At 42.3% G+C, this 15,448-nt stretch overlaps 1 protein-coding gene across 1 annotated transcript in view; it reads left to right on the top strand.

The window, feature by feature from the left end:
* Positions 1 to 259: 259 nt before the first annotated feature.
* LOC308282153 (uncharacterized protein) overlaps positions 260 to 15,448 on the top strand; it is a 48,506-nt gene continuing 33,317 nt past the window's right edge. The window contains exon 1 of the mRNA XM_080722497.1: positions 260 to 402. Coding sequence (XP_080578623.1) covers positions 357 to 402 — 46 coding nt within the window. The 5' untranslated portion in view covers positions 260 to 356. The remainder of the gene's footprint in view (positions 403 to 15,448) is intronic.

The raw sequence follows: 15,448 nt of genomic DNA, 5'->3' as shown, positions 1-15,448 counted from the left end.
CTAGAAATTCTAATGTACCAGCTCGCCTTGAACGCACCATCCCCTTGTCAAACCGTAAACAGCTGTGTAGAAGCGCACCATATTTTGAAGTGAGGATAGCGCGACCAGCTTTTCCTGAAGAGTAGATGGCGTGACCGCAGTCTTTAAGAGACCGTGGGACTCGCCTCGTTACCATGTTGCCTTCAACGGAGCAGAGATCAACCCAAAAATACCGGTACAGGTTAGAGAGAGAGAGAGGCGTGTGGGATGTCCTTGTGGGCTCGCTGACTTTTAAAGGAGACTGTCCTGGATCTGTTGTTGAGTTCTGAGAAGTCCAGCTTTGGAAATAATGCCGTATCGATGGTTAAAATAACCCGATGAAGTTCACCAGAGATATTTGTCGGCTGCTGGGCATAGGCGGCGGTAAGTAAAAGCAAAGCTGCCAATAGTTGACAACTTTTTTTAGGCTGCATTGCAACTCATGGGCAATTTCTTTCGCAAACTATCGCACGTCAGCATGTATGACTGACCGATACGGAGTTTTTAAACAGCTGTGATTGTGTGAGGCTCATTGGTTTAATGGTTTATTGACAGTGATTATCCTAAGAATGTGGTGTAACTGGTGTGCGTGTTGTTTTTTATTTTGTATTCATACTCATTGACTGCATTTACTTAATCTAGGCTATCAGAGAAACCTTTGGTTGAAAACAGTTACACGGCCGCAGCTGCACAGCAGCTCTATATACACGCATGTCAACAGTTGCATAATTATGTCCAGACATTGCTGAGTGTGGAAGAGAAGAGAAGTGCATTAGAAGCTGTTGCAAACGCAACCGAGGTTGCCTTCATTTATTTGAAAGCGACTCTTGAGAAAATAACATCAGTGCATTAGGTTATTACAGTGTTACAAATATATCCTATGTAAATAATAGCCTCTATCATATGAATCAAATGTTCCCAATCCAAAAGTAGGCTAGATAGCTTTACGCCTTTACCACAACACATGAAGAAAAATTGTGTTGTTGTGGAAGTATGAAGAACACGCCCACCAGTGCCACCACCACAGAGGCCGCAGGTTCGACTCCTCGCTCCGGGCATGGTGCCTCTGGCTATTGGCCGGCAGATTCTGATTCAGAACAAGTTGGCAGTGTTGTGGACGTGGTGGTGGTGGGCAAATGGGCACAACAACGCTTGGCAGGGACTGAGTGTGTCCTTGTTGCTGTACTATAGCGCCGCCTACAGGTTGGCCAGGTGTCTGGCTGTGATGGATATTTTTGCCAAAATCGTATTATTTTTTGCCACGGACAGAAAATTAATATTAGGCCTACTAGAAACACATATAACTTTAGTCCTAAATGTACATAACTTGTGTTGTGTCTATGCCAATGTATACACAGTTTAATGACTTTCCTATATGCTATGCTATTCTGCATTCATTACATCAGTGTCCGTAGCTATTCTGAAGAAAACCTGGAGACTGGCAAGTCAGCAGCCACTGTTGTAGGCCAGTGGTTCTCAAACTTTTAATGTCAAGGAAGGACCTTCCTTAACTCTGACAGAATACACATGGAACCAAACGGACCTGTTAAGGGTCCATTTGGTTCCATTTGTATGGTGTCAGTTGCAGACTTGAAAGGGTCAATTTAGAACCCCCTTGGGGAACGCTGAGGGTCCCTGGACCCCACTTTGAGAACCACTGGTATATACTGGCTGTATGGTCCAAATCTATTCTGTGTGTTTTGGATTAACATTTTTGGGTCTTTACCAGTACAGTCTGTGCTTTCATTGCACATTACATGAACAAAATCAGATCATTATAATGGGGAGGGGGGGTTATTTTAATAAAAACATTGCCAAGGACGTGGACTATTAGTCTTCCAAAGACACTCTTGTCCATGTACGGACTGGAGTACGGACGGGATGATGTCTGACCAGGGGTCACCACCATGCTGGATTTTGATACAAATTATATTTTTGCCATGGACTTACAAAGTGAGCGGAACAATAATATTACCAGGAAGGAACACACAACAAGCTGGTCCTAAATCATGTCTACTAGTGCAGTGGAACACATTCGTCCATGTACGGACATGTTGATGACCCCTGTTATCTGACCCCTGCCTTGAAAACGTTCAGCAGCTAGGGAGGGGATGAGTAGAATGTATGGTTGAACCTCCATGCTCATTGCTCCATGTTTTGCATTTGTCCAATAGTTATGGTCTGTAACTCTGAGTTTGTACAAATGGAACCAAATGGTCTGGCAAAGGGGCCCTCTGTAGTATGGGGTAGATTCTCCCTTTCCTCAGGAAAAGTATATTGACAGTATTGGCAATCTTTTCAGCTGTGACAAGAGTGTACAAATGCTCCATTTAACGAGCACAAACAAACAAACAAACACAAGTGATCAGTCAAATGCAATCTTGTCACACATTTTGTTTTTCTTCTTTGTAAAATACGTATATGTATCTTACAAAGAAGTTGTGACAAGTTTGTATAGCAGGGACATGCAGAGAATGTTAGAGAGGCAGGGGTTAAAATTTCGAAAAGGTCCTTTTGGTGAAAATATCAAAAATAGCAGACCTCCAAGCTCAAAACGCGTCGCTTGGAGGTCGGCTATTTTCGGTGCTTGATAGCACTAAGCATAATCAATTTATTTCACCATAAATTGAAAACTGCATTCATGGTCTGGAGAGGGCACTTTTTACAGACGGATTAAAGGGCAGGGGCTCAAGTCCCCTTTGATGTCTATGTGTGGGTCTCAAACCCTTTGCCATGTTTTATGAACCCTTTTAACACCTGCTGCTTATTGCTGACACATTCCTCAACATCAGTCATGGGCCACAAACATGTATGTACGGTGACCTCATGTGAGCTGTGCCATTCTAATGAAAGCAGGGCGTTTGTGTACCTTGATCCCAGTTTGGCCTATAGAAGAAGAGCTCTAAGTATACATGACTCATGTGTTTTCATGTATGTTTTTGTGTGTGTGTGTGTGTGTGTGTGTGTGCGTGTGCGTGTGCGTGTGCGTGTGCGTGTGCGTGTGCGTGTGTGTGTGTGTGCGCGCGTGCGTGCGTGCGTGCGTGTGAGTGATGTGCACCCACTAGTATAGTGCAGGGGCTGGCTAGTCAGTTTGGCTTCAGGACAATGTTTTTTCTAAGATCAGGGGTCCTCAAGAGGGGGTCCGGTGTCTGCGGCTCCAAACCTCTGTGTGTGATAGGATAATTTCCATTAGCATCACTATTCTGAGGGGAACTTTAGCCCAAAACAGCAGAGTGAGGGGCTGTTGCTTGTAGATCTAGCTATTTTCGGCAAAGAGAGGAAAAAAGAGCAGACTAAGTAAAGAGAAAAAGGTCATGTTTGCTAAGTATTGACGGTTTAAGTGGATAAATGTCTGAAAATACACATGATAATATGATTCCAACACTGATGGCTGTGCTTTCAAAGACGTTTAAGAAGCTAACTATGAAATCTATGAAAATGTTTAATCTGCAACATGATTTTATTATGTATCAGGGGGTTCCTGCTTCATCTGTCTCTCAGCTAGGAGGTCCTTGACCTGAAAAAACCCTGTTCTAAGTCATTAGATGGTAAGAACTAGAACATTTTGACAGACTGTTTTATACAATAATGAATATATCAATTGCTATTGCTATAAAAGTGACAAAATAAAGATTTTGTGTTGCTACTGTATAATGGCGCATATTGATAGAACTGTGTGTGTTCACATCAAATGCTACATGGTGCAGATAGACAGTGACAGGGACAGTGACAGAGGCAGTTCGATCCCAGGCTCCCCAGTAATGTCGACGTGTCCTTGAGCAAGACACTGAAACTCTAATTGCTCCCGATGAGCAAATTGGTGCCTTGTGCGGTTTCATCCGCCATTGGTGTATGAATGTGTGTGTTAATGGGTCAATGTAATGCACACACATTGTACAGCACCTAGGTTGAAGGCACTACTGTATATACAGTAAATGCACCATTTACTTGAATTAATAATTTTGTTTCAGGCCATAACATTCTTGAATGTTGCACTAAGAGAATATTTAGTTAATTAAAAACACCTGGATACAGACAGACTCCCTTTGGAACAGTGATGACAAGCTGTTTCATAGAGTAGGAGCTCAAGGTCTCTTCTAATGATAGATAGCGAGAGAACTTGTGTATGAAACACCTGCCTGCATGTCATCTACTCTCAACATGGATAAAAACATTCTTCAGGTGGGGGTAGATTGAGATTCTCTATTTAGTCATTATACTGTAGTCGAGTGCTTCTTCAAACGTCTTGATTTCAAGGGAAACCCAGTTTGGGTCACAGACCCCCCATAACTCTGAGAGTGAACAGATGGAACCAAATTGATCCTTTTAGTGGCACTATTTGCACACTCTCTGAGTTAAATAGCTTTAAAGGTCAATTTAGTTACAAACTGTTGGTAATTTAGCTGGGGAACCCCATAATCGCAATTATTATTGCATACTCGCCTGTTGAAAAAGGTTAATATATTTTCAAACGTTTAACAAAAATAGTGGAAATAGCAGATCTTCTCTCGCGACAGCCCTAATAAGCGATGTACAGTATGTGTGTGTGTGTGTGTGTGTGTGTGTGTGTGTGTGTGTGTGTGTGTGTGTGTGTGTGTGTGTGTGTGTGTGTGCGTGAGAGAGAGAGAGAGAGCGTGCAGGAACGTGTGTGTGCACTTGTATGTCTGAGGGTTTTACTGAGTGTTTATTTCTGCAGGTGTGCGCTGTCTCACCAATGTCACCATTATGCAGTGTGAGGGAGGAACAGACGATAATTAGTGTGAAAGCTGTTATTATTATCATGTAGTTTCCCCTCCCTTTGAACTGATTCAATTAGAGACAAGACAACACGAGAAAGAAGAAAGGATCAACGTGCATTTGAGCGTACCCCATCAGTTAAAAGTTTGGACTCAGCTTCTCACACACATTGAGTGAGAAGCTGTGTCCAAACTTTTGACTGGTAGGGTAGGTGCGCGTGTGCGTGCGTGCGTGCGTGCGTGTGTGTGTGTGTGTGTGTGTGTGTGTGTGTGTGTGCGTGCGTGCATGTGCATGTGCGTGTGCGTGTGCGTGTGTGTGTGTGTGTGTTAGATTTAGCTATGGTAGTGGGAGCTGGGAGGATTCCTCGTTAAGGTTTTAATGTGTCAATCTCTTATGAATGCTGTGTCACAGCATCGATCTAGACTGCTTGAGTTTCAGTCAAATCCATAGAATGGGTCTTACTGTAATGTAGCCTGTTACGGTCAGAAGTTCTCAGACCCTTTAATTTCAAGGACCCCCTGTTTGATATGCATTATATAGGCTTTGGGCCATAACTGTCATTGTTACCGACCATTAAGGGGGCATTTGGTTCCTAACAATCTCAATGTCGGTGGGGGACCCCTGGGGGTCCCTGGACCTCACTTTGAGAACAAATGGTTTAGTTAATATCCATTGATTGGGTCGTGAGGGGTTTACAGGTGGCAGGAACGCCAAAGAAAAGGCTGACGGCCGCCTTGGCAAGGTATTGTCATAGAGTTATAATAAGAGGGTATTGTTCTATCTCTGCGGTCACATGACAGTGTGACCGTGTGCGGGAGGTGCTGATACTGATACCTTCCTTTGCGGTAATTGTGATATGTAATGTGATATCTGCATAGAACCCAGGGACGTGCAGAGAATGTTAGAGAGGCAGGGGATGACATTTTTAAAAAGGGTGAAAATATCAAAAATAGAGATCTGTGAGCTTGGTGGTCGGCTATTTTCGGTGCTTGATGCCACATAATCTTGTCAATGCTGGAGATGATGTGGCATACGACATGTATTTCTACACAGAGAGGGCAATTATTTCAACATAAGATGCTGCATTCAAGTTCAGGAGAGTTTGGACGAGGCAATTTTCTTGAATGCTGCCTTCAGGTATGGCATGGAACTAAAGAGGGCATTTGCATTTCTTTCAGCATAGTAAAAACTGCATTCATGGTGTGGAGAGGGCACTTTTTACACTTTTTTCCCATGTGCCCTAGTAGTATCAGGAGCAGTGGGCGCTATACAGGGACAGCTCCTTACAGGGGAGCAGGTACTGTAGGGGTTAATTAAGTGTCTTGCTATGCTCACCTTACCTTCCGTTTCCCAGGCTGCCTCTGATACCTTTATCCTTAACCCATTAAGACCTGAAAAAGACCTAAAAATGTTTTCTAAATCCTAATGGTTTTCTGAAACACGTTTGTTTCTCTATCAGTGGTGCTTAACCTTTCGAGGACCCCGTAGAATTATATGTATTTGACCGCGGACCCCCATCTTCCAGGGACCAAGAGGAATAAAGATTTGCGTTACAAATGTTTGCTTTAAATATTTTCACATTTTCACGATTAAAAATAAATAAATAGCAGATCTACAAGCTCACAGCGTGGCTAAAATATAGAGTGACACAGATATGCGTTCCAGGTTGTTAAGTGTCTTGCTCAGTGTAGGCTGGGGCTGGGACATGAACCAGGGACCTTCCGTTAGTGATTCATTCATGATGAAATATACAGTAGTCTCTGTGTGTATTTTGCATCAGCCATTGTTTAAATGTTTATTTTGTACGTTTTGCATACACACATCAACGAAAGAGGTAAAATGAGGTTTAATAGAGCGAGACGGGGACATGATGATGACTGCCATGGCCGTTGGATCTTCCTCTTATTGTTGTACAGTAGGTACAGTACACCTAACAAAAGGGCTTGTGCTGGAAAATCCAATAACAGTCTCATCAATAGTTCAGTGGGTCTGCTGTGTGTGTGTGTGTGTGTGTGTGTGTGTGTGTGTGTGTGTGTGTGCGTGTGTGTGTGTGTGTGTGTGTGTGTGTGTGTGTGTGTGTGTGTGTGTGTGTGTGTGTGTGCGTGCGCGCGTGCGTGCGCGCGTGCGTGTGCTGGAGATGGTGAGGTAATGTGGGAGGACTTGTGAATGATTGGATACCTTGTTTTCCCTTTTCAAGTCTTTAGTCTCTCTTCCCTTCTCACTCCCTCTCATATATTAATTCTCTGTTTTTTTTCTTTCCTTTTCTTGTTTTTTTACATTTTTTATCAGTGCTGTGAACGCAAACAGCTTCTCCCATGGCCTTGAGAATCTGATCCGCCACAGGGACTTTCCATGTCACACAGTAAAACGCAATCTGTTTCTCATTGCGCTGTATTGGAGACTTCTGTAGCAACACCACACTCTTGAGGAATGTACACGCGTGCTGTCAAATTAACCACTTATAGCCCTTTATGCCTCATCATCGCATGACGAATAGCGAGAATAGACCTGTGAGCTCGTTTAGATCGACGATGCCGTCGGCCAGAAATCTCTTATATCCTTTTTGTGTTTTTTCCCCCGTAAATCAATGTCCTGCTTCAGTGGTTTTCAACCCTTTTCCTATCAAGGTCCATTATTTATTCAGAATTTGAGCCACAGACCACCATGTGATGAGATTCTGCCTCCCTGACCAAAAGATTAGAACATTTTGTTATCGTTAGATAGGATTTTGTCCACAATTCCATGCTGTATTGGTGTGTAGAGATAACAGGCAAACGTTGATAAAAAAAATTCAATAAAAAAGTAATACAGATAACAATAATTTCACTCTTGGAAGTGTACAATTACAACAAATAATAATGAATTGCATTTTATAGTGCTTTTTTAAGTACTCAAAGTGCCTTTGGGAGGTGAAGCGGCAAACAGTCCACACCAGCACCCTCACTTCCCACATTCACACACCAATGGTGGCAAGCTGACACCGACCGACACATTGGAGGCAATGTGGGGTTCAGTCGTGTCTTGCCCAATTCGACATGAGGACAGAAGGGTCCATTTGGTTACCAACTGTCCATCATATAGCTGGGGACCACCTGAAACCCCCACAAGGACCACTGGACCACTGGTTGTAAATGTAAACCACTGTCCTACTTGACTACAGCGTCACACAAAAGCATCAAAAGTAGCAGATCCACAAGCCCGCGGCACGTTTTGAATAGCAACAATTTGATTAGCAACAATAAGACAAATAGCAAAGTATTTTACATGAGTCAAAGCACACTTTGAGTGGTGCTTGAAGGTGACGTGTGCACTACTTCTGAACATTATCCACGTGTGCTTTGCTCAGGATGTACAGTATAACTATATATTTAGTATTTGACATGTACATACAGTACATGTGTGCAGCATATGTTTCTGTGTGCAGTCTTTATTATGTGAAGTGTCATGTGCCAGTGTGCCTTACTGTATGTGTTTAAATGTTGTGTGTGTGTGTGTGTGTGTGTGTGTGTGTGTGTGTGTGTGTGTGTGTGTGTGTGTGTGTGTGTGTGTGTGTGTGTGTGTGTGTGTGTGTGTGTGTGTGTGTGTGTGCGTGCGTGCGTGCGTGCGCGCGCGTGCGTGCGTGCGCGTGGGTGCAATTGTGTGTGGTTTGGGTTGTGTGTGGTTCGGTTCTTGAATACCTCCATATTGATATTACTCACGATATTAGTAAAAACAATTGCATTATTTAGTTTTTAATGTTTTTCTGCTTTAGGTCCACTGCCTGCCTAACCCAGATAATGAATAGCAAAATATCCATGCATGCATATTGCACAGTACACGTAGAATAAAGAAATTAAATTCCTTATTTCCATTTTCCAACAATGGTTTTATTGAAATAACCACACCGTTTACAGATGGACTGCTTTTTTGCATGTGCTATGTGCATGCATAGTGTGTCTGTTAATTCATTTGACACATACACCAATACCTAATTTCAAGCCGTCTTCGTCGATACTGTATGTATACTTTTCTGTTGATACCTCGATATCGATATATGTTCGATATATTGCCCAGCCTTAATTCTACACACACTTCTTACACATAGGCAAATCAGCACTTTGTTGCTGTCTGATGGAAACCATACCATGTCCAAAACTATTTCTTTTATATTAACATTTTAAAAACATTGTAACATCGTCTATTTTCACTATTTTTGTGTGACACTCTCGAAGGAGGGCATTAAAAAAGAGAGAGAAAAAAAGAAATATCTCATCTCAAGTTGAAATGTGGAGCTACCGGTATATGCGGGTTCTGCCCTAACAGCAGTGGTGGAAAAAGTACTGTAATTTTTTACTTGAGTAAAAGTATCAATACTGCAATGTAGAAATGCTCTGTAAGGGTGCCCTCACACCAAAGTACAGTACCTATGAGAGTGGAATCCACGTTCCGCCAATGCATTTCAATGAGAGTGAAGCGGTTTCATGCCAGCAGAGGATTTCTGCAAAAAACGCTCCCTTCTCATTGAAATGCATTGGCGGAACGCGGATTCCACTCTCATAGGTATTTTGGTGTGAGGGCACCCTTACAAGTACAAGTCCAGAATTCAAAATGTACTTGAGTAAAAGTACGAAAGTATTGGCATCAAAATGTACTTAAAGTACCAACAGTAAAGGTACAAAATGTTTGAAAATAGCATCTACAAGCTCACAACGCGTCGCATTGTGACGCGTTGTGAGCTTGTAGATCGTCTATTTTCAAATAGCCAAGGTATAAAATAGGGCTAAAGTGGTTTATGCATGTTTTAACATATTATAACTTATATCAGCAAAGTAACTAGTAACTACAGTTTTCAAATAAATGCAGTGGAGTAAAAGTACAATATCTGGATCCGAGTAGAAGTAAAGGTATTGGAACTTGGAAATACTCAAGTAAAGTACAAATACCTCAAAATCGTTCTTGAGAACAGTACTTAAGTAAATGTACTTAGTTACTTTGCACCACTGCCCGACAGCGACCATAACTCCCAAAGCTTATTACCGTTGTTCTTCCTGCTCTGTTTGGTTCAGAAACCAGATTGTCTGGAGGAAGTGGCTGTTCTGCCAGTGGCCTTGTGGCCACAGAGCCATGCACCGTGCCAAGACGCAGGCCTCTCTCTCTGCCTGTCTGCCTGCATCTCTGTGTCACGTCACGTGACAACCATCATGACACTGGAATGACACTTGTGACACATGGCAGACGCAGAAGCAGTCAGTCAGTCACTAAACACGCTGACAACAGCACAACCCCGCACCACATGGCTTTACCGACTTTAAAAGTATATAGCCTATATATGTATATATTTATTTTATTACTTATATTTTTATTTCACACATTTTAACAACAATATACAAAAAATACACATACATAGAAACCCACACAAGACACAAAAACAACAATAAAAGACCAACACGAAAACAACAAAAAAACAGATGACAACTGTTTATATTACAATTCCTGGTTCACTCCCTGGTACTCGACTCATACTGTACCTTGTTTCATGTTTTTCCCCTCCCCACTGTCTCTGTTAGAGTCCTTTTGTGTTGTCCATTTGACCCATTTGTCCTCAAATCCTTCCTTCCGATTTTAAAGTATTTTATTGACTTTTCACAACTTTACAATATATCGTTGTTGTCGGGTTGGAAACCACAACAATGATTTAAACTAGTGAAAATAGCCGATCTACCAGCACACAACGCCGTGTCTGCAAGATTAGAACTGTCACGATTATGCCATTACATGACGATTAATTGTCACTCAAATAATTGTTATTAACAATTAATTGGGTGTTTTGTCATTTACAATTACATTTCTGTTTGGCTTTTAAGCTTTGAAGTTGCACATCATGACGTGTTGTGATATTGTAGATACCCTATTTCCACTATTTCTGAAAATGTTTGAAAAGTATGAACATTTTTCAACAACGATTATGACGATCATGACAAAATAATTGCGATTATCTCAAATAATTGCGATTGGACCGATATGCAATAACTGTGACAGGCCAGTTATTATTATAGTTATTTTTTTCATAGAGGAGAATCATTTCCCCGTCAGGATTAGGGAACTGTCATTTCACGTGACACGACTCTCTCACCACATACTCATTTTGAGCGACGTTTCGGAGAGCCTTGTCTGAATGGGTATAGAGCTCGTCTGGAGGCTTTTGAGGTGAGGGACAGACTGGAGACTCACACACATACAGAAACAGATTCCACTTGTATGGCACTTCTCCTCTCTGCAGAAGCATGTCTCAAACTATTTACAGTAAAACAAACACTGCACGCTCTACTGGTGTTCCCCTCTCCCTCCCTCCCTCCCTCTCCGCTTCAGTTTCTGAGCTCTCCTCCACTGTGAGGGAGGCGTTTGTTGTGGCCTTTAATGCCGAGCAGATTCTTTGACTGTTTGCCACTCCTTCTAGGACTCTTGTCAGAAAGGGGTCTATTTTCAAACCCGTGGCTCCCTTGCTCTCTTCATTTGTCTGGCATCCTGCATTCCAGGGAAAATTAATGCTTTTGGCCTTGAGACGTTTTTCTTTTTCTTTTCCCAGCTGATCCTCCTGTTACCCCGGGAAGACTCGCGCTGTGGCGTGGAGTTCCACGCCACGATCACTGAAATGCTCTCATAGGGAGCTGTGTGACTGTATGCAACTATATGCAACAAGCTCCGCAAATACATTTAGACGCTGTGTGGGACGCTGTGTGGGGCAGAAACCTCTTAAGGGTCTTCAATGTTTTCAGGCCAAGGACCCCTTAGTTGAGAGAGAGATGAAGTAGGGACCCTCACAACCTGTTTATAGATTCCATATAGTTTCATTGTTTGACAGCACAATCATCAGTGTATTTTGATTCATGTCAAGTTTTGTTTTCACTTTTCAGATATTTGACCTCTTGAACCGTCAATACATAATAAACTTGACCTTTCACTCTGTACTTAGTCTGCTCTTTTTCCCCTACACCAAACCTCTTTGCTGAAAATAGCCGATCTATAGACGGGTTTCTGGTCCACGTCACACTGATGGGTCGGTACCAAAATTAGCCAATAAATAGAAACCATGCAGCGCTCCCCAAAACAACAGGTTTGGGGATTGGTGGGAATTGATTACATGATACATTCAGCTGTGCATTTAGTCTCAATGTTTGTAAACAAGAAACCGGTCTATAAGCTCACTGCGAGGCGTTGTGAGTTAGTAGAGATGCTATTTTTTGCTAAAGTTCTCAGAATATGGATGCTAGGGTTCAAGTGGTTAATAAAACAAAGTTTCTATTACACAAAGATTTGGAGGACCCCCTGTTGAAGACCCCTGTCCTATTACATACCTGCCAACCTCAGACCGTCAGATACAAGCAGATATATATATATATATTTATTTTATTTTGTTTTAACACACACAGATGTCATTTCAGTATTCTGGTGGAATTTGGGGGATTGATATTTATCAGGCTTTACTATGGCTAAAAGTAGGCCTACAGAAATGTATTTGATGACTGAAGCAATAAAAGATTAATTTAATAATGTGTGCGTGCGTGCGTGCGTGTGTGTGCGTGAGAACAGGACCTCTGTTGTACAGATATCCTATCAGGCTGTTTGTCCAGACTCTGACTGGGGGACATAGCAGGGAACACACACCTGTTTAAAGCCCTGCTATACTTAGCTGCACGCCGGTGCTGCACACCCAAAATAGTCCATCTACCAGCTCACAACAACAAGCCGTGCTGCACACACACACACACGCACGCACGCACGCACGCACGCACGCACGCACACACACACACACGCGCGCGCGCGCGCACACACACACACACACGCACACACATGCACAGCACACCTCTAAATGAATGAATGGACAGACAGTACTTTTTGACAACTCACCCGAAGGTAGTAACGCTAATTGTTTCATCTAAACGAAATAAACCCCAAAAAGATGAATGTCACTATTATCTTCAGCTGTGTTTATTTACCCAGGTTTTGTTCAGTTATCATTACTGTTCCGCTTCTTCGGCAGCTCCGCAGTTACAGTAGTAGGGTTAGGCATAGTTTTTGTGAGGTTAAAGGTTAGGGTTTAGGCATATTAAACCCATTTCGGTCTAGAATTATTGAATGCTTTAACCAGTGAAAAATAGCAGATATACAAGCTCACAGCGCGGCACCGAGTGAAAATGTGTGAAAATCTTTGAAAATATTTATTTTTTAAGCGAACTTTTGTAACTCAAATTTTGCTTCTGGGTGGTCCCTGGAACTAAATATTTTGAGATGGGGGTCCGTGGCCAAATACATATCATTTTGGGGGTTCCCTCACATGAAAAAGGTTTGAGAACCACTGACGTAGTAGTCTCTCAAGAACAGACTAACTGAGCTTGTGAAAAGGACCTTTTCTTTGACGACGGCTGGCCAGATTGCTGACATAGAAACATAGGTTTTTCAAAAAACCTTAGAAGGATTCACTTATAGAATCGTGTCAAAAGTTTTCAAAAATAGCAGATCTACAAGCGAGCTTGTAGATCTGCTATTTTTCAATAGTTAAAGCATAAAATAATAATACACAATAATGTGTACCCGTTTCTAAATGGGTTAAAAAAAGCATGGGCTTGAATACGTAAGCAAGTTTCACAGAGCAACATTCACTTGTACTTGAGTCATGTTTGACCAGGAGGAGAGATACTTTGACTCAAGTGCTGAGGTTGAGTACTTGGGCCACCACTACTTGTGTGTCAGTGTGTGTCTGTGTCCTTACCTCATTGCTATTTATGTTTGTTAAACACTCCCCCCCCCATCCCTCCATGCACAGCCTGACCTCTGTCCATGATTGTGTCCATGCATGATGCTGTGACATTGGGGGAGATTAGTTTTATTGGAATATTCATGGTCTGGGCACCTAAATGCTATTTCAGAAACTGAATCACTGATATTTGTGGCCTGGCTTCTGCTTGGGCCTCTGGTGTTGGGATATGAGCTAGGCCCCTCACAAGGGAATGGACTTGAGGCTTGCTAAATGCTGCTTCAGCTTACGTACGTAGAACCCCACTGTATAGGTCGGGATTAGCCCCAAGCAACTCAGATGCTATAATGCTATCTGACATCTATATAGAGTTGCTATACCCACCCTTGATCCAAACAGAAAAGTCGTTTCTGATTGTATTTAACAACGTTAAACTCACCAAATTACTTATCGTCAATTGGTTTTCTTTTTTATTCAATAAATATCCACATAGACATGTTTATAAGCAACTTAACTTGAGTCTTGATTGTTTTTTGATGTGTCAGAGTTTGGAAGCACTCGTTTTCACTCGTTTGCGCTCGTAGAAACAGCTGGTACGCAGGACCATTGACTTTGAGTGATTTCCAACGAGCTTGTCCAAACTCTAACACTAAAAAATCTTGTAAAGCTGCAAAGAGTTTAATGTCCCTCAGGGCTCTATACCAGTGTATTTTCTTTTTGGAGCTGTTGTAGCTTTTGCCACAGCTACAAATGTTGCATATTGTACATGTATCTTTGTATGTGGCAGTGTGTGAACGCAGCATGAAGGCCTGGGAAACAGCTTACTGTAAACCAATTTGTCATAATAAATGTAGATCACATTTGTCAAAATTTGTACAGTACAATTCGTGTGTTGAGACGCAAGGATATGTGTTGTGACCTAACGACCCAGGCCTGAAGGCCTTGCTTCATGACATAGGAATGTTTTGTTACAACATGCTTGACCCCCGTTTCTTTCTTCTTTTTTTAAAACAGCTGTTTTCCAGCTGTGCTATGCTATGAATATGGACTCAAGGCAGACTGTTGTACATTTATAAACATTTCATATATACCGGTATACCATTTTTTCAGGAATTACTCAAATGGTAAACCGTACCATACCTGGGGCGACGGAGCTTTTGCTTTTGCTGCCCCAACCCTGTGGAATGCACTTCCCAAAACTCTCAGAGATGCGTCACAAGGGGTAGGAAAGTGGGACTGACTTACTAGGGCCCAAGGTGGAGGGGCCCTAATAACTTTATCTATTGAAAAATAGCAGATATACAAGCTCACAGCGCGGCACCGAGTGCCGCGCTGCGAGCTTGTAGATCTGCTATTTTTGAAAAGTTGTGAAAATCTTTGAATATACCGGTATGTATTTTTTAAGCGAACATTTCTAACTCAAATTTTGCTTCTGGGGTTCCCTGGAACTAAATATTTTGAGATCGGGGTCCGTGGCCAAATACATATCATCTTGGGGGTCCTTGACATAGGTTTCTTGCACACATTTTCACGATTTTTCAAAAATAGCAGATCTACAAGCTCACAGCGCGGCACTCGGTGCCGCGCTGTGAGCTTGTATATCTGCTATTTTTCAATAGTTAACATTCATGGGGGGCCCGCAGTGAATCCTTGTACCCAGGGCCCAGAATTTGGTGTGACGCCCCTGCCCCCACCCTCAAAACCCACTTTTTTCCCCCCTTCATTCCACTGTTTTTATTGATTTTACTCCTTAGTCTTAGTGTTTCCCCCACCCCTAATAAACATTTTTTATTTGTTAACTCCCATACCCCCATTTAAAGCGTCTTTGGGTACTCAAAAAAGCGCTTATTATCATCATTATACATTCATTAGAATGGAGTTAAACACATATTCCTCATCGCTTTGTTTCCCTTTGAGGACGTGGCGGGATAGATTGAGGCCGGAGCCGGCCCTTTTATG

The sequence above is a fragment of the Nannobrachium achirus genome (assembly GCF_963921795.1).
Source record: "Nannobrachium achirus genome assembly, chromosome: 3".
Classification (NCBI taxonomy): domain Eukaryota; kingdom Metazoa; phylum Chordata; class Actinopteri; order Myctophiformes; family Myctophidae; genus Nannobrachium; species Nannobrachium achirus.
Note: the sequence above shows the minus strand (reverse complement) of the source record. Positions and strands in the feature narration are given on the sequence as shown.